At 50.9% G+C, this 26,850-nt stretch overlaps 1 protein-coding gene across 3 annotated transcripts in view; it reads left to right on the top strand.

Moving 5' to 3' along the window:
- Positions 1–26,850, top strand: part of LOC148479130 (uncharacterized) — a 102,333-nt gene that overhangs the window by 27,155 nt on the left and 48,328 nt on the right. For all 3 annotated transcript variants that reach the window (XM_088454917.1, XM_088454916.1, XM_088454918.1), the window contains exons 5-9: positions 20,248–20,323; positions 20,469–20,878; positions 23,130–23,163; positions 23,272–23,735; positions 24,278–24,332. In XM_088454917.1, coding sequence (XP_088311043.1) covers positions 20,248–20,323; positions 20,469–20,878; positions 23,130–23,163; positions 23,272–23,735; positions 24,278–24,332 — 1,039 coding nt within the window. The remainder of the gene's footprint in view (positions 1–20,247; positions 20,324–20,468; positions 20,879–23,129; positions 23,164–23,271; positions 23,736–24,277; positions 24,333–26,850) is intronic.

Raw genomic sequence — 26,850 nt, 5'->3', positions numbered from 1 at the left:
TTACAGCCGCTGCTGAGTAATATGATATACAGCATGTCTATGTTCTGAGTGTGACTGCGGGTGTATCTATGTGTAATGCTATGTTACAGTGTTACAGCCGCTGCTGAGTAATATGATATACAGCATGCCAATGTTCTGTGTGTGACTGCGGGTGTATCTATGTGTAATGCTACGTTACAGTGTTACAGCCGCTGCTGAGTAATATGATATACAGCATGCCTATGTTCTGTGTGTGACTGCCGGTGTATCTATGTGTAATGCTACGTTACAGTGTTACAGCCGCTGCTGAGTAATATGATATACAGCATGCCTATGTTCTGTGTGTGACTGCGGGTGTATCTATGTGTAATGCTACGTTACAGTGTTACAGCCGCTGCTGAGTAATATGATATACAGCATGTCTATGTTCTGTGTGTGACTGCGGGTGTATCTGCATGTGTAATGCTACGTTACAGTGTTACAGCCGCTGCTGAGTAATATGATATACAGCATGTCTATGTTCTGTGTGTGACTGCGGGTGTATCTGCATGTGTAATGCTACGTTACAGTGTTACAGCCGCTGCTGAGTAATATGATATACAGCATGTCTATGTTCTGTGTGTGACTGCGGGTGTATCTATGTGTAATGCTATGTTACAGTGTTACAGCCGCTGCTGAGTAATATGATATACAGCATGTCTATGTTCTGTGTGTGACTGCGGGTGTATCTGCATGTGTAATGCTACGTTACAGTGTTACAGCCGCTGCTGAGTAATATGATATACAGCATGTCTATGTTCTGTGTGTGACTGCGGGTGTATCTATGTATAATGCTACGTTACAGTGTTACAGCCGCTGCTGAGTAATATGATATACAGCATGCCTATGTTCTGTGTGTGACTGCGGGTGTATCTATGTGTAATGCTACGTTACAGTGTTACAGCCGCTGCTGAGTAATATGATATACAGCATGCCTATGTTCTGTGTGTGACTGCGGGTGTATCTATGTGTAATGCTACGTTACAGTGTTACAGCCGCTGCTGAGTAATATGATATACAGCATGCCTATGTTCTGTGTGTGACTGTGGGTGTATCTGCATGCGAAACGCTACGTTACAGGGACATATCCAGTTGGGGCGAGGTTTAGAGAGTTAAAAAACCTTGCGCCCAATTTTGGATTACAGCTGGTATGCGCGCTCCTGATACCCGCGGTATCCAATTATAAATAAACAATGTTTGCGGGGTTTTCAGAGCTGAAAACCCCACGGTGCGTTAAAAAAATTATACTCCCCTGTCCAGTGGTCTCCGCTGCTCCTGGTGGCCTCCCCACCATCTTGTCACTGGGGAGGGAACTGCTGGAAGGTTTCAGGGGCTGTTGGGGAGGAGCAAGGGCTGCTGAGAGATGTAGTTCTCCCAGCGGTGGCTATACACATGGGGGGGGGGGGGGGTGTCACACACACTCATGTACAGGCACACTCACACAACGCACACACTCGTGTACACACACACACACTCATACAACGCACACACTCGTTTACACACACACTCATACAACACACACACTCGTGTACACACACACTCATACAACGCACACACTCATGTACACACACACACACTCATACAACGCACACAGTCGTGTACACACACACTCATACAACGCACACAGTCGTGTACACACACACTCATACAACGCACACAGTCGTGTACACACACACTCATACAACGCACACAGTCGTGTACACACACTCATACAACGCACACACTCGTGTACACACACACTCATACAACGCACACACTCGTGTACACACACACTCATACAACGCACACACTCATACAATGCACAAACACTCACACACACTGACATACTCACCCTGCTGCAGAAGACACCGCTTTGGAAGGTGAGTAATTAAGAACTAATTAAGCTAATTGGAAACTTCCAATTGCTTAATTAGTCCTCATGGGGGTGCTGCCCCGTCCCAGAGTAAGTCCCACTGACTTTTCCTAAATGTAACAACTTTAGGAAAAATCAGACTTTCTCTGGTGGTGCGAGAAAAAAGACGCAGCGATTCCTATAGAAAATACCGCGTCCCATCACTCACCTAATTGAATAGCTGAACCCTGCGGCTGCTGGAATAACCCTGTGGATGTGCCCCACAGTGTCATCGGCTGTAACCCTGTAACGTAGCGTTTAGCATGCAAATACACCCGCAGTCACACACACAGCATAGGCATGCTACATATCCTATTACTCATCAGCGGCTGTAACCCCGTAACGTAGCGTTTAGCATGCAAATACACCCGCAGTCACACACACAGCATAGGCATGCTACATATCCTATTACTCCTCAGCGGCTGTAACCCTGTAACGTAGCGTTTAGCATGCAGATACACCCGCAGTCACACACACAGCATAGGCATGCTACATATCCTATTACTCCTCAGCGGCTGTAACCCTGTAACGTAGCGTTTAGCATGCAGATACACCCGCAGTCACACACACAACATAGGCATGCTACATATCCTATTACTCCTCAGCGGCTGTAACCCTGTAACGTAGCGTTTAGCATGCAGATACACCCGCAGTCACACACACAACATAGGAATGCTACATATCCTATTACTCCTCAGCGGCTGTAACCCTGTAACGTAGCGTTTAGCATGCAGATACACCCGCAGTCACACACACAGCATAGGCATGCTACATATCCTATTACTCCTCAGCGGCTGTAACCCTGTAACGTAGCGTTTAGCATGCAGATACACTGGCAGTCACACACAGCATAGACATGCTACATATCCTATTACTCCTCAGCGGCTGTAACCCTGTAACCTAGCGTTTAGCATGCAGATACACCCGCAGTCACACACACAGCATAGGCATGCTACATATCCTATTACTCCTCAGCGGCTGTAACCCTGTAACGTAGCGTTTAGCATGCAGATACACCCGCAGTCACACACAGAACATAGGCATGCCCCATATCCTATTACTCCTCAGCGGCTGTAACCCTGTAACGTAGCGTTTAGCATGCAGATACACCCGCAGTCACACACAACATAGGCATGCTACATATCCTATTACTCCTCAGCGGCTGTAACCCTGTAACGTAGCGTTTAGCATGCAGATACACCCGCAGTCACACACAACATAGGCATGCTACATATCCTATTACTCCTCAGCGGCTGTAACCCTGTAACGTAGCGTTTAGCATGCAGATACACCCGCAGTCACACACAGCATAGGCATGCTACATATCCTATTACTCCTCAGCGGCTGTAACCCTGTAACGTAGCGTTTAGCATGCAGATACACCCGCAGTCACACACAACATAGGCATGCTACATATCCTATTACTCCTCAGCGGCTGTAACCCTGTAACGTAGCGTTTAGCATGCAGATACACCCGCAGTCACACACAGCATAGGCATGCCCCATATCCTATTACTCCTCAGCGGCTGTAACCCTGTAATGTAGCGTTTAGCATGCAGATACACCCGCAGTCACACACAACATAGGCATGCTACATATCCTATTACTCCTCAGCGGCTGTAACCCTGTAACGTAGCGTTTAGCATGCAGATACACCCGCAGTCACACACAGCATAGGCATGCTACATATCCTATTACTCCTCAGCGGCTGTAACCCTGTAACGTAGCGTTTAGCATGCAGATACACCCGCAGTCACACACAACATAGGAATGCTACATATCCTATTACTCCTCAGCGGCTGCTTGTGCTATCTAGTAGTATCTAAGGCGCATTTGAAGGTAAATAGATGCAAAGAAAGACGCTCCGCTCTACCAAGTGAGGCCACAGCATGGTGCGACTAGATGGGCTGTTTAACGGAGGCTAGATGTACGAGGACCCATCTGTATACTGATCTGAGAATAGGACTTTGCATAGCATACTGGTTTCCAAATGATGGTTTGTTTATGTACAGGTTTCTGCCTTATTTACTGCTCTCCAAACAGACCTATGCGTTATATACTGGCCACCATACTAACAGAGGACTATGCATAGTATATTGGTCTCCGTATTGGGGCTCTGTGTTTTATATACTGGCCACCATACTAACAGAGGACTTTGCATAGTATATTGGTCTCCGTATTGGGGCTCTGTGTTTTATGTACTGGTCACCAAAGTGTGGCTCCCTACAGTTGTAATTGGTAATATCTCTCAATTATGCACTAAAGGCTAAAATGCTTTATGCACACCTTTTCTGTTACCTAGGAGAATGCAGCCCTTTTCTGTTACCTAGGAGAATGCAGGGCTTTTCTGTTACCTAGGAGAATGCAGCCCTTTTCTGTTACCTAGGAGAATGCAGCCCTTTTCTGTTACCTAGGGAGAATGCACACCTTTTCTGTTACCTAGGAGAATGCAGCCCTTTTCTGTTACCTAGGAGAATGCACACCTTTTCTGTTACCTAGGAGAATGCAGCCCTTTTCTGTTACCTAGGAGAATGCAGCCCTTTTCTGTTACCTAGGAGAATGCAGCCCTTTTCTGTTACCTAGGGAGAATGCAGGGCTTTTCTGTTACCTAGGGAGAATGCAGGGCTTTTCTGTTACCTAGGGAGAATGCAGGGCTTTTCTGATACCTAGGGAGAATGCAGGGCTTTTCTGATACCTAGGGAGAATGCAGGGCTTTTCTGTTACCTAGGGAGAATGCAGGGCTTTTCTGTTACCTAGGGAGAATGCAGGGCTTTTCTGTTACCTAGGGAGAATGCAGGGCTTTTCTGTTACCTAGGGAGAATGCAGGGCTTTTCTGTTACCTAGGAGAATGCAGGGCTTTTCTGTTACCTAGGGAGAATGCAGGGCTTTTCTGTTACCTAGGGAGAATGCAGGGCTTTTCTGTTACCTAGGGAGAATGCAGGGCTTTTCTGTTACCTAGGGAGAATGCAGGGCTTTTCTGTTACCTAGGGAGAATGCAGGGCTTTTCTGTTACCTAGGGAGAATGCAGGGCTTTTCTGTTACCTAGGAGAATGCAGGGCTTTTCTGTTACCTAGGAGAATGCAGGGCTTTTCTGTTACCTAGGAGAATGCAGGGCTTTTCTGTTACCTAGGGAGAATGCAGGGCTTTTCTGTTACCTAGGGAGAATGCAGGGCTTTTCTGTTACCTAGGGAGAATGCAGGGCTTTTCTGTTACCTAGGGAGAATGCAGGGCTTTTCTGTTACCTAGGGAGAATGCAGGGCTTTTCTGTTACCTAGGGAGAATGCACACCTTTCTACTTCAGGGTCCATAGGGGGTCCACAGGGTTGACCTTGGGGTATAGCTGGATCTGGATCCACGGGCACCACACAGTTAAAGCTTTAGCTGCTCCCAGGATGCACTTGGGTCCATCCTCCTGTATACCACGCCCCCGAGCCACAGGCACCTCAGTTTGAGTTGGTGCAAAGCCGGAGTCGGGTCCCCCAAAAGCTTTTTATTTAAAAAAAAAAGAGCCTGTTAGGTTTTTTATTTTTAACATGAGGCTCTTCAATGGTAGCGAAGGACTGTCTGTACAGACGCCCACGCTGCCGCTCTTACTCCCCGCTGGCGCCGCGACGCCAGTATCTCACTGGGGATTGCCGCGGGAGGCCAGAGTCCATACTAGCCGGACTCTGGGGACCTCCCTGGACTGATGCCGGAGTCGCCGGGGAGAAGGTAAGCCGCGTGTCGCCGATTAGCGGCGGCTCGTGGGTCTAACTCTATATGCAGTCCCCGGTTCTAGGGGACAGACCGGGGGCTGCTAGCGGTGGTGGCGGGCTTCCCCTCCATTGGAGGAATTCACAGTCAGTCCACCAGGGTTATTTAGCGGGAAGCCGGCAGCCCTGGGGTTAATAGCTAGCCAGGGGAGGAAGCCTTCCCTGTTTAGCGGCTCCTCCCCTCAGCTCAGCGCGCCTTTCAGCACGTAGTCTGGCGTCGCTGAGCTGCAGTTACTCGGCCACTCCTCCTCTGAGGTCTCTGGGGGCCATTTTCTATGTGGCAGCGCAGATCTCTCTGGGAGCACGCCGACCGGTCCCCCTGTGTACCTCTCCCCCGATCAAGGACAGTGTACACAGCGCTATAGCCCTCCCAGACACTGAGTCTGGGAGGCTGATTGTAGCTGAAGGTGCAGTGAGTATATCTTCTCTGCATGGTATGTGACTTTTGCTAGTGCTGCTGTCTGTGCTAATTTCTACTTACTGTCAGCTTATACCTGTCCCTTTACTTCTCCTACCAGCCCTACAGGTGTGTGGGGGAGGGGCGTTTCTACAGACCTCACCTATATAAATCACGTATTTGTGAGGTCCGTCACATACAGTTGTGTGCTACACAGTACCATATTGTGGGCTGTTGTTCAGCACACTGGTGAGTGCGCTTGATTCGGCTCTGTTGCCAGCTATATTTATTTATATAATATATTTTGTCATGTCGGACGAGGAGATTGAGCACTCCGTGGCTCCGGTGTTGGTCTCCTGCGGACGCTGTTGTGCAGGAGTGGATAGGGAGGATTTGTCACAGGATGGCCTGTGTAGACGGTGCCAGGTGGTTCCTGGCCCATCAAAACCTCCTGTGACGCAGGAACCACCATGGACGATGTTTTCTCAGGTGCTGGTGTCTATTGCGGACCGTCTGTCGGTCCCGACTGCCGTCCCTACTAGGGCGTTGCCCCAGCCGGCCGTCCCCCATTCCCCGGGTGTCCCGCAATTATTGCGGAGCCCCCCCGGGTCTCAGTCTGTTGGTCCTTATGCGGGGTTACCTACAGTCAGGTGCATAAATATTGGGACATTGACAGAAGTTTCATATTTCTACTTCAGGGTCCATAGGGGGTCCACAGGGTTGACCTTGGGGTATAGCTGGATCTGGATCCACGGGCACCACGCAGTTAAAGCTTTGCTGCTCCCAGGATGCACTTGGGTCCGTCCTCCTCTATACCCCGCCCCGGCCACAGGCACCTCAGTTTTAGTTGGTGCCCGGCCGGAGTCGGGTCACCCTGTCGCAGTGGGGCTGCAGGAGCAGCCCCTAAGCTTTATTTTAAAAGAGAAATTTTTTATTTTTTTCTACTTTTTTTACACTGTTAGAGCGGCAGCATCAGACTGTCCTTTAGGACGTCCACGCTGCCGCTCCTTCTCCCCGCTGGCGCCGCGACGCCAGTACAGCTCTGGGGATCGCGGCGGGACCCCAGAGCCTGTACTAGCCGGGCTCTGGGGACTCCCTTGACTGCTGCCAGACGCGACGGGGATCAGGTAAGCCGCGGGTCGCCGCGTGCGGCGGCCCGCGGATACTTCAATGCAGTCAGGAGCCTCCGGTCTCTGGGGACAGACCGGAGGCGCTAGCGGCGGCGGCGGGCTCCCCCTCAATTGAGGAATACCCCGCGTGTACGCTAGACCACCAGGGTATCAGGCTGGTAGCGGGACCGGCAACCCGGGGGTTAATTGCTAGCCAGGGGAGGCAGCCTTCCCTGTCTAGCGGCTCCTCCCCTCAGCTCAGCGCGCCTTTCAACTAGGAGTCTGGCGTCGCTGAGCTGCTCTTATCTCTCGGCCACTCCTCCTCTGAGGTCTCCGGCGGCCATCTTTACTGGCACATCGCAGACTCCCAGGCGGTATCAAGTGGACCGGTCCCCCTGTGTACCTCTCCCCTGCAAAAGGACAGTGTACACAGCGCTATAGCCCTCCCAGACACTGAATCTGGGCGGTTGATTGTAGCGGAAGGTGCAGTGAGTATAACTTTTCTGCATTGTATGTGACTATTGCTAGTGCTGCCTGTCTGTGACTTATTCTCCTTACTGTCAGCTTATAACTATCCCTTTCCTTCTCCTACGGCCCGGCAGGTGTGTGGGGGAAGGGCGTTTTTCTGAGACCCTCACTTATATAAAACACGTATTTGTGGGGTCAGTCACATACTGTTGTGTGCTACACAGTACCATATCTGGGCTGGTGTGTCGCATACTGGTGAGTGCGCGGGTGTTAAAACCGTAATTCCTCTGGTGATACCTGTTTCTTGTGATTTACGGTATCATGTCTGATGAGGAGACTGAGCGCTCTGTGGCTCCTGTGCTATTTTCCTGCAGACGCTGTGCTGCTGGAGTTGATGGGGAGGACTTATCTCAGGATGGTCTGTGCGGGCGGTGCCAGCTGGTACCGGGCCCCTCCAACCCCCCTGTATCACAGGACCCTCCTTGGGCGATGTTTTCACAGGTGCTGGCGTCTATTGCGGACCGGTTATCGGTCCCATCAGCGGTCCCTTCTAGGGCGTTACCGCAGCCCACCATCCCCCATTCCCCGAGGGTTCCACAAATGTTGCGGTCTTCCCCCGGGGCCCAGACTGTGGGTCCTTACTCGGGACTGCCTGTGTATGTGCAGTCTTCCCCAGGGACACGTCAGTCTGTAGTGCCTTTGCAGAGTTTTGCTCCGACGACTCCTCCGCCTTGGGTGGATGTTCTATCCAGCTCCGTACAGAGTCTGGCGGCTTCATCCTCGGCGTTTCAGTCCATGTTGCAAGGTGATGTGCCACCAAGGGTGTCTAAACGTCCGGTTGTGAGTTCACTAGCTGCGCAGTTGTCGGACTCGGAAGTGTCCTCAGATGATGGAGAAATCCATGAGGACTCTGACTCTGATGTCATGGGGCAGGAGGTGGAAGCTAAGTCCTCCATTAATGTTCCAGCCTTAGTTAGGGCGGTGCGGGCTATCCTACATGTTGAGGATGATGCGCCGGCTCCTAGGTCGAAGTTTCCTAATTTTAAAAAGGCCAAGGTGACCTCAACTGTGTTCCCCCTGTCTGATCAATTATCGGATCATATGGCGGCGGCCTGGCAATTACCTAGTAAGAGGTTCCATCCACAGAAGAGGTTGGCGGCGAACTATCCTTTTCCTGAAGCTCATTGCAGGAAATGGGAAACTCCGCCGGCGGTGGATTCCCACGTTACCCGCTTGATCAAAAGCGCGATGCTGCCATTGCCGTCTATCTCCTCTTTGAAGGATCCCACGGACAGGAAGGTGGAGACTTGTTTAAAGTCCATTTATTCTCTTTCCGGGGCGGTGGCTCGCCCGTCCATGGCTATCTCCTGGGTGGCTAAAGCCATTGAGGCATGGGCCAATGCCTTGGAGGATACCTTTCCTGATGAGGCTCCGGATATCCAGAGAGCGTTAGTGGGACAGATGCGGGATGCAGCTTCCTATATTGGGGAAGCGTCTTTGGATGCCAGCCTGCTCACTTCTAGGGTGTCGGCTGCAGCGGTGTCTGCTCGGCGCTCCCTGTGGCTGAGGTCCTGGAGGGCTGATGCAGATTCAAAAAAGGGTCTGGAGGCCTTGCCTTTTAATGGTGATTTACTATTTGGTCCGGATTTGGACAGAATAGTGGATACTTTGGCTAAGTCCAAGTCGGCTTTTCTCCCTTCGGCCTCTGCGCCGGCTAAAGTGAGGAGCTCTGCCTTTCGGTCCTTTCGGGTTCAGGGTAAGGCCAAGGGCCAGTCCTTCCCGAGACATTCGGCGACCAAGGCCGCACCCAAGCCCAAGAAGCAGGCATGGAGTGCTCGGCGCCCTTCTTCCAAGCAGGAGGATAAGCCTGCTGCCTGATGGGACGGGCCTCTCTCTGGGGGACCCCAGAGTGGGAGGCCGACTTCTCCAATTCGCCCAGTGTTGGCACAATACCACCACGGATGCCTGGGTTCGAGAAGTAGTCTCTCAGGGGTACGCCCTGTCTTTTCGGTTCAGGCCGCCCCACCAGTTTTTCTGTACGAGTCCTTCTCTGGACAAGACCAAAGCTGGTCAGATTCAGGTAGCTATAGAATCCTTGCTACAAGCAGGGGTCATTGTTCCCGTTCCGCAGTCTCAGCGCGGGACGGGGTACTATTCTACTCTGTTTCTGGTACAGAAACCCAATGGTTCTCATCGCCCTATCCTGAATTTGAAGTCTCTGAACAGATACCTCAGAGTTCCCAGGTTCAGGATGGAAACGTTACGTTCCATCATTCTGGCGATGGAACCCGGGGATTATATGGTCTCCCTCGATATCCAGGACGCCTATCTCCATGTGCCCATAGCACCGGCACATCAGCGGTATCTGAGGTTTGCTATCCTGAACCATCACTACCAATTTCGGGCGTTGCCTTTTGGCCTTTCCACGGCTCCGAGGGTGTTCACCAAGGTGATGGCGGTTATGGCTGCCCACCTTCGGGGTCAGGGTCTACGTCTGTTGCCGTACCTGGACGATCTTCTGCTGCTGGCGAGCTCCCCGGAGGTGCTTCTTCGACATCTCCACCTGACCATTGCTTGTCTTCAAGCACACGGGTGGTTGATAAACTGGAAGAAGTCCTCCCTGATTCCATCACAGCGGATGGTTCATTTGGGAGCCCTGCTGGATTCTCGTCAGCAGCGGATTTTCCTGACTCCAGAGAAGGTCTCCTCCCTGCAGCTGCGGATACACAGTTGCCTGAGCAGTTGCCGCCTGTCGGTCCATTCAGCTATGAGAGTTCTGGGGTCCATGGTGTCGACATTCGACATGGTGGAATTTGCCCAGTTCCATTCCCGGCCCCTGTAGGGGCTGATTCTATCGGAATGGAACGGGTTACCTCACCGGATCCGCTCTCAGATGCTGGTGTTGTCCGCGGAGGTTCGGCAGTCTTTGGCTTGGTGGCTTCAGACGGTGCATCTGGTCGAGGGGCGCCCCTTTTGGATCCCGGACTGGGTCCTGCTCACGACGGATGCCAGTCTTCGGGGTTGGGGGGCAGTGACCGGCTCATTATCGCTTCAGGGTCGTTGGTCCGCGGAAGAAGCACTTCTCCCCATCAACATCCTGGAACTGCGGGCTGTGTACAGGGCCCTGCAGTCGTCCGGCCCCGCTCTTCACGGAAGGGCGGTTCAGGTGCAGTCCGACAACGCCACCACGGTGGCGTACATCAACCACCAAGGGGGAACTCGCAGTCGGGCAGCAATGTCGGAGGTGTCTCGCATTCTTGCTTGGGCGGAGTGTCACGTTCCAGCGATCTCGGCAGTCTTCATTCCCGGAGTCCTCAATTGGGAGGCGGACTTCCTCAGCCGTCACGATGTGCATCCCGGGGAATGGTCGCTTCACCCAGAGGTGTTTCAGCTACTCGTGGACAGGTGGGGGCTGCCGGAGCTGGACTTGATGGCCTCCCGTCACAATCACAAGTTGCCCGTTTACGGGTCAAGGACAAGAGACGCAGGCGCCTGTCTGGTAGACGCTCTGTCGGTGAAATGGACGTTTCACCTGGCGTATCTGTTTCCTCCGATATCCTTACTTCCTCGGGTTCTGCGGAAATTCAAGCAGGACGGCGGCACGCTCGTGCTGGTGGCTTCGGCGTGGCCCAGACGTCCTTGGTACTCCGATCTGAGGTGCCTCTCCATCGACGCTCCGTACCTTCTTCCTCAGCGTCGGGACCTGTTGTCTCAGGGGCCCTGCCTTTACCCGGATCTGGGTCGGCTGTCTTTGACGGCGTGGCTCTTGAGACAGCCGTCTTGAGGTCTAGGGGTTTCTCCAGTTCAGTGATTGGTACCATGCTTAGGGCACGCAAGCCTGCTTCTGCGCGGATTTACCACAGGGTGTGGCGCACTTATTTTCAGTGGTGTGAATCCAGAAACTATGATCCGCAGGTGTTCCGGGTTTCCAGAATCTTGGAATTTCTTCAATCGGGTTTGGACCTCGGCTTACGCCTGGCCTCTCTGAAGGTTCATGTGTCTGCTTTGTCTGTGTGGTTTCAGCGACGGATTGCTACACTGCCAGATGTTTACACCTTTTTCCAAGGTGTTCTCAGGATCCAGCCTCCCTTCGTGCCTCCGGTGGCTCCGTGGGACTTGACGGTGGTACTGAGGGTCTTGCAGGGTCCTCCTTTTGAGCCGCTTGAGTCGGTGGAGCTCAAGTGGCTGACGTTTAAGACCATTTTTCTCCTGGCAATTGCTTCGGCCAGGAGGGTTTCAGAATTGGGGGCGCTTTACTGTCGCCCTCCTTTTCTGATTTTTCACCAGGACAGGGCAGTGCTCCGCACGCGTCCTGAGTTTTTGCCCAAAGTGGTTTCAAAGTTCCACATTAATCAGGAACTTGTTGTGCCAGCTTTTCAGTCACCTGATCTTTCTGCTGGTGAGGCTTCCTTGGATGTGGTCCGGGCACTTAGAATCTATGTGGACCGGACTGCTTCGGTTAGGAAGTCGGATTCTTTGTTTGTCCTCTTCGGTTTTCACAAGAGGGGGTTTTCACAAGAGGGGTTGGCCTGCCAACAAGCAAACGTTAGCCCGTTGGCTTCGTTCAGTTATTTGTGAGGCTTATGCGCAGGAGGGTTTACCTGTGCCAGCCTCTGTTAAGGCTCATTCCACTCGTTCTGTGGGTCCCTCTTGGGCTGCTAGACGTGGCGCCTCCGCTGTTCAGCTGTGTAAGGCGGCTACTTGGTCTTCAATTCAGACGTTTTTGAGGTTTTATGCGTTTGACACCTTCGCCTCTCAGGATGCATCCTTTGGGCGCCGGGTACTCCTTTCAGCACAGGAGCGTCCCCGCCCTTAGTTGAACTGCTTTGGGACATCCCCAAGGTCAACCCTGTGGACCCCCTATGGACCCTGAAGTGGAAAACAAGAGATATGGTAAGAACTTACCTTTGTTATCTCTGTTTCTACGAAGTCCATAGGGTCCACAGGGCGCCCGCCCTGACGCACCTGGCTTCAAATGGGCTGTGTGGCTGGTCACCGGTTTTCCGTCTCCCATTTCTGTGAGTATGGTTTCTTGTGTGTTCCAGTCTTCCTTCTCTCTGTTTAGTCTCCTCCTCCGGCCTTAGCTGCTTACCAACTGAGGTGCCTGTGGCCGGGGCGGGGTATAGAGGAGGACGGACCCAAGTGCATCCTGGGAGCAGCAAAGCTTTAACTGCGTGGTGCCCGTGGATCCAGATCCAGCTATACCCCAAGGTCAACCCTGTGGACCCTATGGACTTCGTAGAAACAGAGATAACAAAGGTAAGTTCTTACCATATCTCTTGTTTTTGGCCTCTATTCACCACCACAATGGCTTTGAAATGAAACAAACAAGATGTGCTTTACCTGCAGGCTTTCAGATTTAATTTGAGGGTAATTACATCCAAATCAGGTGAACGGTGTAGGAATTACAACGGTTTCTATATGTGCCTCCCACTTTTTAAGGGACCAAAAGTAATGGAACTATCAACTCAAAAGCTATTTCATGGACAGGTGTGGGCTATTCCCTCGTTATTTCATTATCAATTAAGCAGGTAAAAGGTCTGGAGTTGATTCTAGGTGTGACATTTGCATTTGGAATCAGTTGCTGTCGACTCTCAATATGAGATCCAAAGAGCTGTCACTATCAGTGAAGCAAGCCATCATTAGGCTGAAAAATCAAAACAAACCCATCAGAGAGATAGCAAGAACATTAGGTGTGGCCAAATCAACTGTTTGGAACATTCTTAAAAAGAAAGAACGAACCGGAGAGCTCAGTAACACCAAAAGACCCGGAAGACCACAGAAAACAACTGTGGTGGATGACAGAAGAATTATTTCCCTGGTGAAGAAAAAACCCTTCACAACAGTTGGCCAAATCAAGAAAACTCTCCAGGAGGAAGGTGTATATGTGTCAAAGTCAACAAGCAAGAGAAGACTTCACAAGAGTGAATATAGAGGGTTCACCACATGATGTAAACCATTGGTGAGCCACAAAAACAGGAAGACCAGATTGCCAAACAACATCTAAAAAAGCCATTACAGTTCTGGAACAACATCCTATGGACAGATGAGACAAAGATCAACTTGTACCAGAGTGATGGGAAGAGAAGAGTATGGAGAAGGAAAGGAACTGCTCATGATCCAAAACATACCACCTCATCAGTGAAGCATGGTGGTGGTAGTGTCATGGCGTGGGCATGTATGGCTGCCAATGGAACTGGTTCCCTTGTATTTATTGATGATGTGACTGCTGACAAAAGCCGCAGAATGAATTCTGAAGTGTTTCGGGCAATATTATATGCTCATATTCAGTCAAGTGCTTCAGAACTCATTGGACGGCGCTTCACAGTGCAGATGGACAATGACCCGAAGCATACTGTAAAAGCAACCAAAGACTTTTTTAGGGCTAAAAAGTGGAATGTTATGCAATGGCCAAGTCAATCCCCTAACCTGAATCCGATTGAGCATGCATTTCACTTGATGAAGACAAAACTGAAGGGAAAATGCCCCAAGAACAAGCAGGAACTGAAGACATTTGCAGTAGAGGCCTGGCAGAACATCACCAGGGATGAAACCCAGCGTCTGGTGATGTCTATGCGTTCCAGACTTCAGGCTGTAATTGCCTGCAAAGGATTTGCAACAAAGTATTAAAAAGTGAAAGTTAGATTTAGGATTGTTTAGTTTGTCCCATTACTTTTGGCCCCTTAAAAAGTTGGAGGCACATATAGAAACCGTTGTAATTCCTACACCGTTCACCTGATTTGGATGTAATTACCCTCAAATTAAATCTGAAAGTCTGCAGGTAAATCACATCGTGTTTGTTTCATTTCAAAGCCATTGTGGTGGTGAATAGAGGCCAAAATATGAAAATTCATTCAATGTCCCAATATTTATGCACCTGACTGTATGTATATACAGGCTTCCCCTGTGACGCAGCAGTCTGTGGTGCCCTTCCAGGCCCCTGTGGCGGCTCCTCCACCCTGGGTGGATGTGCTTTCCAACTCAGTACAAAATTTGGCGGCCGCGTCTTCGGCTTTTCAGTCAATGTTGCAGAATGACATACCTTCTAGGGCGTCAAAACGCACACTAATGGCGCAGGCGGCGCATGTATCGGACTCCGAGGGGTCCTCAGATGATGGGGAGGTTCATGATGACACTGACTCGGACACATTGGTCCAGGAGGTGTATACCATGTCGTCCATTAATGTGCGAGCACTGGTTAGGGCGGTGCGAGCCATTCTCCAAATAGAGGATGAGGCACCAAATCCTAAGTCGAAGTGTTCTAGTTTAAAAAAAAACTAAGGTGGCTTCTGCGGTGTTTCCCCTGTCTGATCAGTTGACAGATCATATGGCGGTGGCTTGGCAGGCGCCCAGTAAGAGGTTCCTGCTACAGAAGCGGTTAGCTTCTAATTATCATTTTCCTGAGGCACATTGTAAAAAATGGGAAACTCCACCTGCGGTGGATTCCCATGTCACCCGTTTAATACGGAGCGCTACTTTGCCGTTACCGTCTATATCCTCGCTGAAGGATCCCACGGACAGAAAAGTTGAGACTTGCTTAAAGTCCATTTACCCCCTCTCAGGGGCAGTGGCCCGACCGTCCATGGCCATCTCCTGGGCGGCCAAGGCCATTGAGGGATGGGCCAACGCATTAGAGGATACCTTTCCGGACGACGCTCTGGATGACCAGAAGGCGTCGTTAGGACAGATGAGAGATGCTGCTTCCTATATTGGAGAAGCCTCTTTGAATGCTAGTTTGCTGACCTCTCGAGTATCGGCTGCAGCAGTGTCTGCCCGCCGATCCTTATGGCTGAGGTCCTGGAGAGCGGACTCCAATTCAAAGAAAGGCCTGGAGGCCTTACCTTTTAATGGAGAATTGCTATTTGGTCCGGACTTGGACAAAATAGTGGATACCCTGGCTAAATCCAAGTCCGCTTTCCTCCCTTCAGCAGCAACGCCTGCCAAGGTCCGGAGCTCGGCCTTTCGTTCCTTTCGGGTTCAGGGTAAGACAAAAGGTCAGTCCTTCCCGAGGCAGTCGGTGGCTAAGACCGCCTCTAAACCCAAGAAGCAAGCCTGGAGTGCTCAGCGTCCTTCTTCCAAGCAGGAGGATGAACCTGCTGCCTGATGGGACGGGCCTCCCTCTGGGGGACCTCAGAGTGGGAGGCCGACTTCTCCAATTCGCCCAGTGTTGGCACAATACCACCACGGATGCCTGGGTTCGAGAAGTAGTCTCTCAGGGGTACGCCCTGTCTTTTCGGGTCTGACCGCCCCACCAGTTTTTTTGCACGAGTCCTTGTATGGACAAGACCAAAGCTTCCCAGATTCAGGTGGCTATACAATCCTTGCTACAAGCAGGGGTCATTGTTCCCGTTTCGCAGTCTCTACGCGGGACGGGGTACTATTCTACTCTGTTTCTTGTACAGAAGCCCAAATGGTTCTCATCGCCTATCCTGAATTTGAAGTCTCTGAACAAATACCTCAGAGTTCCCAAGTTCAGGATGGAAACGTTACGTTCCATCATTCTGGCGATGGAACCCGGGGATTACATGGTCTCCCTGGATATCCAGGACGCCTATCTCCATGTGCCCATAGCACCGGTACACCAGCGGTATCTGAGGTTTGCTATCCTGCAACATCACTACCAGTTTCGGGCGTTGCCTTTTGGCCTTTCCACGGCTCCGAGGGTGTTCACCAAGGTGATGGCAATTATGGCTGCCCACCTTCGGGGCAAGGGTATACGGCTGCTGCAGTATCTGGACGATCTTCTTCTGCTGGCGAGCTCCCCGGAGGTACTTCTTCGACATCTCCATTGCTTGTCTTCAGGCACAGGTGGTTGATAAATTGGAAGAAGTCATCTCTGATCCCATCACAACGGATGCTTCATTTGGGAGCCCTTCTGGATTCTCGTCAGTAAAGGATTTTCCTGACTCCGGAAAAGGTGTCCTCCCTACAACTGCGGATACACAGTTGCCTGTGCAGTGCCAGGGTGTCTGTACACTCGGCCATGAGAGTCCTAGGGTCCATGGTGTCGGGATTCGACATGGTGGAATTTTCCCAGTTCCATTCCAGGCCCCTGCAGGGGCAGATTCTATCGGAATGGAACGGGTTACCTCACCGGATCCGATCCCAGACGCTGGTCTTGTCTCCTCGGAAGTGCGTCAGTCTCTAGCTTGGTGGCTTCAGCCAGCTCATCTCATCGTGGGTCGCCCCTTTTGGATCCCGGACTGGGTTCTGCTCACAACAGATGCCAGTCTCCGGGGTTGGGGGGCAGTGACCGGCTAGTTGTCTCTTCAGGGCCGTTGGTCTGTAGAGGAAGCAGTTCTTCCCATAAACGTGCTGGAACTGCGGGCCGTGTACAGGGCTCTGCTGTCATCAGGCACCGCTCTTCACGGAAGGGCAGTTCAGGTGCAATCTGACAACGCCACCACGGTGGCGTACGTCAATCACCAGGGAGGAACTCGCAGTCGAGCTGCGATGTCGGAGGTGTCTCAGATCCTGGCTTGGGCGGAGTGCCACCTTCCAGCAATCTCGGCAGTCTTCATCCCGGGAGTCCTCAAGTGGGAGGCAGACTTCCTCAGCCGTCACGACGTGCATCCCAGGAAATGGTTGCTTCACCCAGAGGTGTTTCAACTTCTCGTGGACAAATGGGGACTGCCGGAGTTGGACCTGATGGCTTCCTGTCACAATTACAAGTTACCCGTGTACGGCTCAAGGACAAGGGACGCAGGCTCAAGCCTGGTGGACGTGCTGTCGGTGAAATGGACATTTCACCTAGCGTACCTGTTCCCTCCGATCTCCCTGCTACCTCGGGTACTAAGAAAAATCAAACAGGACGAGGGCACGTTTCTGCTGGTGACTCCAGCGAGGCCCAGACGTCCTTGGTACTCCGATCTCAGGAGCTTGTCCGTCGATGCCCCGTTCCTTCTGCCTCAGCGTCGGGACCTGCTGTCTCAGGGGCCTTGCCTTTACCCAGATCTGGGTCGGCTGTCTTTGACGGCGTGGCTCTTGAGACAGCCGTCTTAGGGTACCGGGGCTTTTCAAGCTCTGTCATCAGTACTATGCTGAGGGCGCGTAAACCTGCCTCTGCAAGGATTTACCACAGAGTGTGGCACACTTATTTTCAGTGGTGTGAGTCCAGAAACTTTGATCCTCAGGTGTTCAGGGTTTCTAGGATTTTGGCATTTCTGCAGTCAGGTCTTGACCTCTGCTTACGTCTTGCTTCCCTGAAGGTTCATGTATCGGCTCTGTCTGTGTGGTTCCAGCGTAGAATCGCTACACTGCCTGACGTTCACACCTTTTTCCAGGGTATTCTTAGAATCCAGCCTCCCTTTGTGCCTCCAGTGGCTCCGTGGGACTTGGCGGTGGTTCTTCGGGTCCTGCAGGGACCTCCTTTTGAACCTCTTGAGTCGGTTGACCTCAAGTGGTTAACACTGAAGACTGTGTTTCTCCTGGCAATTGCTTCGGCCAGGAGGGTATCCGAGTTGGGGGCACTTTCCTGTAGTCCCCCCTTCTTAATTTTTCACCAGGACAGAGCAGTGCTTCGCACTGAGTTCTTGCCTAAAGTTGTGTCTAAGTTCCACATCAATCAGGAACTGGTGGTGCCAGCTTTTCAGTCCCCTGATCTTACAGCTGACGAGGCTTCGTTGGACGTTGTCCGTGCTCTCAGAATTTATGTTGATCGGACTGCTTCTGTTAGAAGGTCCGATTCTTTGTTTGTCCTCTTTGGTTTTCATAAGAGGGGTTGGCCTGCCAACAAACAAACCTTAGCCTGTTGGCTTTGTTCTGTTATTAGGGAGGCTTATGTACAGGAAGGTTTACCTGTTCCAGCCTCTGTTAAGGCTCATTCCACTCGGTCTGTGGGTCCTTCTTGGGCTGCTAGACGTGGTGCCTCCGCTGTTCAGCTGTGCAAGGCAGCCACTTGGTCTTCCATTCAGACGATTTTGAGGTTTTATGCGATTGACACCTTTGCCTCTCAGGATGCATCCTTTGGGCGCAGGATTCTCCTTTCTGCACAGGAGCGTCCCCGCCCTTAGTTGAACTGCTTTGGGACATCCCGAAGGTCAACCTTGTGGACCCCCTATGGGCTGTGCTGCTGGTCACCGGTTTTCCGTCTCCCTTTTCTGTGAGTATGGTTTACTTGTGTGTTCCAGTCTTCCTTCTCTCTGTTTAGTCTCCTCCTCCGGCCTGGGCTGCTTACCAACTGAGGTGCCTGTGGCTCGGGGGCGGGGTATAGAGGAGGACGGACCCAAGAGCATCCTGGGAGCAGCTAAAGCTTTAACTGCGTGGTGCCCGTGGATCCAGATCCACAAAGGTAAGTTCTTACCATATCTCTTGTTTTTCTGTTACCTAGGAGAATGCAGGCTTTTCTGTTACCTAGGAGAATGCAGGGCTTTTCTGTTACCTAGGGAGAATGCAGGGCTTTTCTGTTACCTAGGGAGAATGCAGGGCTTTTCTGTTACCTAGGAGAATGCAGTGCTTTTCTGTTACCTAGGGAGAATGCAGGGCTTTTCTGTTACCTAGGGAGAATGCAGGCTTTTCTGTTACCTAGGGAGAATGCAGGGCTTTTCTGTTACCTAGGAGAATGCATGGCTTTTCTGTTACCTAGGGAGAATGCAGGCTTTTCTGTTACCTAGGAGAATGCAGGGCTTTTCTGTTACCTAGGGAGAATGCAGGACTTTTCTGTTACCTAGGGAGAATGCAGGGCTTTTCTGTTACCTAGGGAGAATGCAGGGCTTTTCTGTTACCTAGGAGAATGCAGGCTTTTCTGTTACCTAGGAGAATGCAGGGCTTTTCTGTTACCTAGGGAGAATGCAGGGCTTTTCTGTTACCTAGGGAGAATGCAGGGCTTTTCTGTTACCTAGGGAGAATGCAGGGCTTTTCTGTTACCTAGGGAGAATGCAGGGCTTTTCTGTTACCTAGGGAGAATGCAGGGCTTTTCTGTTACCTAGGGAGAATGCAGGGCTTTTCTGTTACCTAGGAGAATGCAGGGCTTTTCTGTTACCTAGGAGAATGCAGGGCTTTTCTGTTACCTAGGGAGAATGCAGAGCTTTTCTGTTACCTAGGGAGAATGCAGGGCTTTTCTGTTACCTAGGAGAATGCAGGGCTTTTCTGTTACCTAGGAGAATGCAGGGCTTTTCTGTTACCTAGGAGAATGCAGGGCTTTTCTGTTACCTAGGAGAATGCAGGGCTTTTCTGTTACCTAGGAGAATGCAGGGCTTTTCTGTTACCTAGGAGAATGCAGGGCTTTTCTGTTACCTAGGAGAATGCAGGGCTTTTCTGTTACCTAGGGAGAATGCAGAGCTTTTCTGTTACCTAGGGAGAATGCAGGGCTTTTCTGTTACCTAGGAGAATGCAGGGCTTTTCTGTTACCTAGGAGAATGCAGGGCTTTTCTGTTACCTAGGAGAATGCAGGGCTTTTCTGTTACCTAGGAGAATGCAGGGCTTTTCTGTTACCTAGGAGAATGCAGGGCTTTTCTGTTACCTAGGAGAATGCAGGGCTTTTGCTAGTAAAAAAGACTTGTGCTCCACCCCAGTGTAATGCTACCACAGTTGGGCCCCGATGTTACAATGAGCCCTTATACCACAACCCCTATGCGGCCGGTCTGTATGCTCATCCGTTGAGTTGTATTTTAGGTTGCGGACTCCTCCATTAAGGAAGAACGAGGGGACTCTGACAGCTGTGAGAAGGACGGAGAATCCGCTAATGCAGGTACGGCGTCAGGAGCTCTCCGTCACCCCAGGTATAATGGAGGGTATTAGAGGCAGCCTCGTGTATGTATTAATGGGACATGATGAGTATATTTGTGTCATTGGAGAGAGTAACAGCTGCTGCTGACCTGTTTATTTTATATCAGGTGATCGCACCAAGAGCCGCCCAGCCAGGTGCAGGAGCGCAGGAAAAAAGCGCTCCCGTAATCCCAAAGCGGACAAGGCTCACGCCTGCGCCGAGTGCGGGAAGATCTTCTACAATAAGCGGACTTTAAAGGCGCACCTGAGAGCTCACCTCGGGGAGAGGTCGTACATCTGCAACGTGTGTGGGAAGTGTTTCCGCAGACACACAGCCCTCCTGATCCACGAACGGATTCACACCGGGGAGCGGCCCTACAAGTGTCTGCAGTGCGGCAAGAGCTTCATCCAGCAGCAGCATCTCACCACCCACAAGAGAATCCACACCGGGGAGAAACCCTTCCCCTGCGATGTCTGCGGGAACAGCTACCGATGGAGATCCGAGCTGGCCAAACATCAGAAGGTCCACGAGAAGGAGGTAACCGCAACGCTGCATTGTCTGCGCTCATCACACAGCGCCACAAGGGCTCAGAGAGAACACAGTGTCTTCTGGGGACAGTCCGACTCGGGGGGGGGGGGGGGGGGGGATTCAGTAATGGATGGAACTGCACAGATGCACGCAGGCGAATATGCAAATGCAGCTGGGAGGCGTCAGACGCCACCTGTGACATTTGTGATCCCAGCACCATGGCCGAGGTCACAGGCTGTGGGATAACCATCACAACCACCGGTCGCTATGGTGGAAGACGACGGCCAGCTGAGTAAGCCTGTGCTTGCGAGGCCAGGAAACTGCGTCCATGGACGCAGCCCCTGGCCTTGCCACTCCCGGAAAATGAGCCGACGCGCCCCGGTTTCTGGGAATGCTGGCCATCCCCGCCCCCACACTGCCCCATAGCAGGGGCTACATGCGATCAGACGGGCATGTGAGCAGAACGGGTCCTGTCTAGCCATTACCCAGTAATACAAACTGGCAGCATGCACTGGAGTCGCCACCCAGTAACCATTAAGTGCATTACAGGAATCATCTCTTATTGGTCCACCTTTGTCTTACTCCTTAGCCACACCCATTTTGGGTGTCACGTCCTTTATCCAATGACTTGTGCTCTCGTCTTTATGTACCATATTTATGCCACAGATTAGGCTGATTTGGTCATTGTATAAAGTAGTACGATGTCGTATCGGCCTATTAAAACGTCCTTCATAGTTTTGTAATTTTATAAAAATAATTATCTTTAAATACATCAGCCAGACAAGACGCTCAGTAGCCTCACTGCTGGAATTATACAGGCTTCCTGTCAGCCTAAACCAGTGTTGGCTAACCTTGACACTCCAGCTGTTGTGGAACTATATATCCCAGCATGCCCTGCCACAGTTTTAGCATGCCCTAATAGCAAAACTGTAGCAGTGCATGCTGGGTTATGTAGTTCCATAACAGCTGGAGTGTCAAGGTTAGCCAACACTGGCCCAAACAGTCTATTAAATGAGGTTGCGTGTGTTATAAGTACACTAGCTGTAATGCCCGGCGTTACCTTATTTATAATGACATCATTTTTATCAGCAGTCAATTTTAATATATAGATGGATTGACACACTAGATTTAGAGACTGCTGCAGTCTCTCACACGGTTTTCTTGTGCTGGATGGGTTTAGTTTAAAAGATAGACAGTGATTAGATAGACAACAGATGTTAGACAGTCAATAGGTCGACAGGGACATAAGATCCAGGATTGCATAAAATTGGGTTTAAAAAAAAAAAAAACATAAAAAACGGATTCATTTGATTTAAATCAGATTTTTTTGGATTTAAATAGGATTTTTATAAAAAAAAAAATATACATAAACGTTTTACATTTTTAAACGTTTATTTAAATTTTTTTTTTAATAAAAAGACCTATTGAAATCAAATAAATCCGTTTTTTATTTATTTTTTTAAAATCCAATTTTATGCAGCCCTGAAAGGTCAAAACAGAAAAGGTTGACAGGTAGAAAAGTCGACACAAAAATGGTCGACACGTGATTTATTTTTATTTAACCTTGACTCTAACCTTAACCGACCCCTTGTTGCCTAAGCCTAACCCTCCCCCCTTGGTGCCTAAGCCTAACCCTACCTCCTGGTGCCTAACCGTTCCCTCTAGTGCCTAACGCTACTGGTGCATACACACGGGACGATTGTGAGCGTTAACAATATCGCTGAACGATCTCCCGAGTGTGCTGCATGATCGATATCAATCATCCAGCACACCACCAACGACGGCTAGCGACCCGCGATCAACAATCGCAGGTCTCTATACTGACCTGGTCGATATCGACCAGGTTGGCCTGCATGCATGGTCGACGGACGATATCTTTTAGGAGGCACCAGAAAATGCATGACATTAACGATATGATCGATATCGTTATTGTTCATATCGTGCATTTTGATCGTACCGTGTCTACGTACCTTAACCTTATGGTAAGTGCCTAACTCAAAAAAATAAATACAAATGTGTCAACCAGTTTTGTGCCGACCATTTTTGTGTCAAACATTTTGACCAGGTTGGACTTTTGTACCTGTTGACCATTTATAATTGCTGACCTTTATCCATGTCAAACTTTTCTGTGTCGACCTTTTGTCCCTGTCGTCCTATTGCCCGTCTATCTAATTACCGTCTATCTATTGACTGGAACCCATGTCGGCAATGGCAAGATATGAAGCGTGGCCAATTACTTGTTATCTTTTATCTATTTTAGAGTTCTGCAAACAGCTCAGAGGACACCCAGAAAGGTGAGGAGATTTGTCACTGACCTGTGCCTCAGGCCATCTTACAAGGTTCATAATGTAACAGAGGATTTAAGGAATCTGCGATTGATTGTTACGGTCTGTTCTCCTCAGAGACGTCTGGACGGAAGCGTCGCTACAAACGCGAGGGGCAGGGTCCTCTGGGAGCCCTGGAGAGAGGCAAGGCTCTGGGCAAGCGGGCACGGCTGCTATTAAGACAGCGGGCACAGAAAGGGGAGCGGACTCTTTCCTGCCAGGAGTGTGACAAAAACTTCCTGAACAAGAGGACGTTACGCTCCCACCAGCGCGTGCACACAGACGAGCGCTCCTATATTTGCAACGTGTGTGGGAAGAGCTTCCGCAGACACACGTCCCTCTTGATCCACGAACGCATCCACACGGGGGAGCGGCCGTACCAGTGCGCTCAGTGTGGCAAGTCGTTCGTACAGCGCCAGCACCTCACCACCCACCTGAAGACGCACACCGGCGAGAAACCCTTCCAGTGCGCACAGTGCGGCAAAGGCTATCGCTGGAGGTCGGAGCTGCTGAAACATCAGAAGGTCCACGAGGAGGAGGAGGTAACTCCTGCCCCCCTGTGTGCGTGTGTGTAATTACATGTATGTATGACCTGTTACACTGCCTGCCTATAATAGATGTAATGCACAGGTCAGATACACTGTATGTGCTGGTGAGATCAGTTTATGTCGTCACAACTGAGCTGTCTTACCTGGTTTGTGGACATTCGCGCTGTCCGCCGGCCTCCTGGGTTTCTTGTCCCCCTGTCCTGGATATAGGATAGCTGGAAGAAATCATGGGGCCAGCAACAGCTGAAATGCAGACACTTTCTTTGTGAATGAGATACAGTGGCACTTACAATCCCTGTAGATGAGAGGCACATCAGAGGCACATGAGGACAGACACATACTGGCAGAAGTATTATTGGAGTATCTGTGTCCCGTATCTCCCCGCGGGCTCTCTGCATCTTGTGAGCGCTGTGTTTGCAGCCGGTATTACCCCGGTGTATATCCTCAGAGATCTGAGAGCTGGACATCACAGAGGAACATGATGTGTGACTGATACAGGCAGCAGAATCTCAGTAATAATAATGTCTCCTCTGTAGACTCTCCTGTCCGGACTGGACCCCACCTGCAAGACTGAGAAGGAGACTTTCCTAGGTGAGTTATTCTTTGTGTCTTCAATGATTTCTGTTGTATTATTAGTAATGTGCCCAGATTGATATGTCTCCCAATCACCCTGTGCGACTACATACATGTCCCATTATCCACACAGTGACCACCATACCCCTTACTCTACCTACTCCTAATCCCACAATATATCTGTGTGCTCCTGAGTCTGTATATAGGAGATTGCGCTGAGTAATGTGATATGTGACACCTGTATATCTGTGTGCTCCTGAGTCTGTATATAGGAGACTGTGCTGAGTAATGTGATATGTGACACCTGTATATCTGTGTGCTCCTGAGTCTGTATATAGGAGACTGTGCTGAGTAATGTGATATGTGACACCTGTATATCTGTGTGCTCCTGAGTCTGTATATAGGAGACTGCGCTGAGTAATGTGATATGTGACACCTGTATATCTGTGTGCTCCTGAGTCTGTATATAGGAGACTGCGCTGAGTAATGTGATATGTGACACCTGTATATCTGTGTGCTCCTGAGTCTGTATATAGGAGACTGTGCTGAGTAATGTGATATGTGACACCTGTATATCTGTGTGCTCCTGAGCCTGTATATAGGAGACTGTGCTGAGTAATGTGATATGTGACACCTGTATATCTGTGTGCTCCTGAGTCTGTATATAGGAGACTGCGCTGAGTAATGTGATATGTGACACCTGTATATCTGTGTGCTCCTGAGTCTGTATATAGGAGACTGTGCTGAGTAATGTGATATGTGACACCTGTATATCTGTGTGCTCCTGAGTCTGTATATGGGAGACTGCGCTGAGTAATGTGATATGTGACACCTGTATAGCTGTGTGCTCCTGAGTCTGTATATGGGACACTGCGCTGAGTAATGTGATATGTGACACCTGTATATCTGTGTGCTCCTGAGTCTGTATATGGGAGACTGCGCTGAGTAATGTGATATGTGACACCTGTATATCTGTGTGCTCCTGAGTCTGTATATGGGAGACTGCGCTGAGTAATGTGATATGTGACACCTGTATATCTGTGTGCTCCTGAGTCTGTATATAGGAGACTGCGCTGAGTAATGTGATATGTGACACCTGTATATCTGTGTGCTCCTGAGTCTGTATATGGGAGACTGTGCTGAGTAATGGTATTTCTACTTCAGGGTCCATAGGGGGTCCACAGGGTTGACCTTGGGGTATAGCTGGATCTGGATCCACGGGCACCTCGCAGTTAAAGCTTTGCTGCTCCCAGGATGCACTTGGGTCCGTCCTCCTCTATACCCCGCCCCGGCCACAGGCACCTCAGTTTTAGTTGGTGCCCGGCCGGAGTCGGGTCACCCTGTCGCAGTGGGGCTGCAGGAGCAGCCCCTAAGCTTTATTTTAAAAGAGAAATTTTTTATTTTTTTCTACTTTTTTTACACTGTTAGAGCGGCAGCATCAGACTGTCCTTTAGGACGTCCACGCTGCCGCTCCTTCTCCCCGCTGGCGCCGCGACGCCAGTACAGCTCTGGGGATCGCGGCGGGACCCCAGAGCCTGTACTAGCCGGGCTCTGGGGACTCCCTTGACTGCTGCCGGACGCGACGGGGATCAGGTAAACCGCGGGTCGCCGCGTGCGGCGGGCCGCGGATACTTCAATGCAGTCAGGAGCCTCCGGTCTCTGGGGACAGACCGGAGGCGCTAGCGGCGGCGGCGGGCTCCCCCTCAATTGAGGAATACCCCGCGTGTACGCTAGACCACCAGGGTATCAGGCTAATAGCGGGATCGGCAACCCGGGGGTTAATTGCTAGCCAGGGGAGGTAGCCTTCCCTGTCTAGTGGCTCCTCCCCTCAGCTCAGCGCGCCTTTCAACTAGGAGTCTGGCGTCGCTGAGCTGCTCTTATCTCTCGGCCACTCCTCCTCTGAGGTCTCCGGCGGCCATCTTTACTGGCACATCGCAGACTCCCAGGCGGTATCAAGTGGACCGGTCCCCCTGTGTACCTCTCCCCTGCAAAAGGACAGTGTACACAGCGCTATAGCCCTCCCAGACACTGAATCTGGGCGGTTGATTGTAGCGGAAGGTGCAGTGAGTATAACTTTTCTGCATTGTATGTGACTATTGCTAGTGCTGCCTGTCTGTGACTTATTCTCCTTACTGTCAGCTTATAACTATCCCTTTCCTTCTCCTACGGCCCGGCAGGTGTGTGGGGGAAGGGCGTTTTTCTGAGACCCTCACTTATATAAAACACGTATTTGTGGGGTCAGTCACATACTGTTGTGTGCTACACAGTACCATATCTGGGCTGTTGTGTCGCATACTGGTGAGTGCGCGGGTGTTAAAACCGTAATTCCTCTGGTGATACCTATTTCTTGTGATTTACGGTATCATGTCTGATGAGGAGACTGGGCGCTCGGTGGCTCCTGTGCTATTTTCCTGCAGACGCTGTGCTGCTGGAGTTGATGGGGAGGACTTATCTCAGGATGGTCTGTGCGGGCGGTGCCAGCTGGTACCGGGCCCCTCCAACCCCCCTGTATCACAGGACCCTCCTTGGGCGATGT

The sequence above is a fragment of the Taudactylus pleione genome, unplaced genomic scaffold (genome assembly GCF_031769625.1).
Source record: "Taudactylus pleione unplaced genomic scaffold, aTauple2 ptg000635l, whole genome shotgun sequence".
Classification (NCBI taxonomy): Eukaryota; Metazoa; Chordata; class Amphibia; order Anura; family Myobatrachidae; genus Taudactylus; species Taudactylus pleione.
This window is presented reverse-complemented; position numbering and strand designations above follow the sequence as displayed.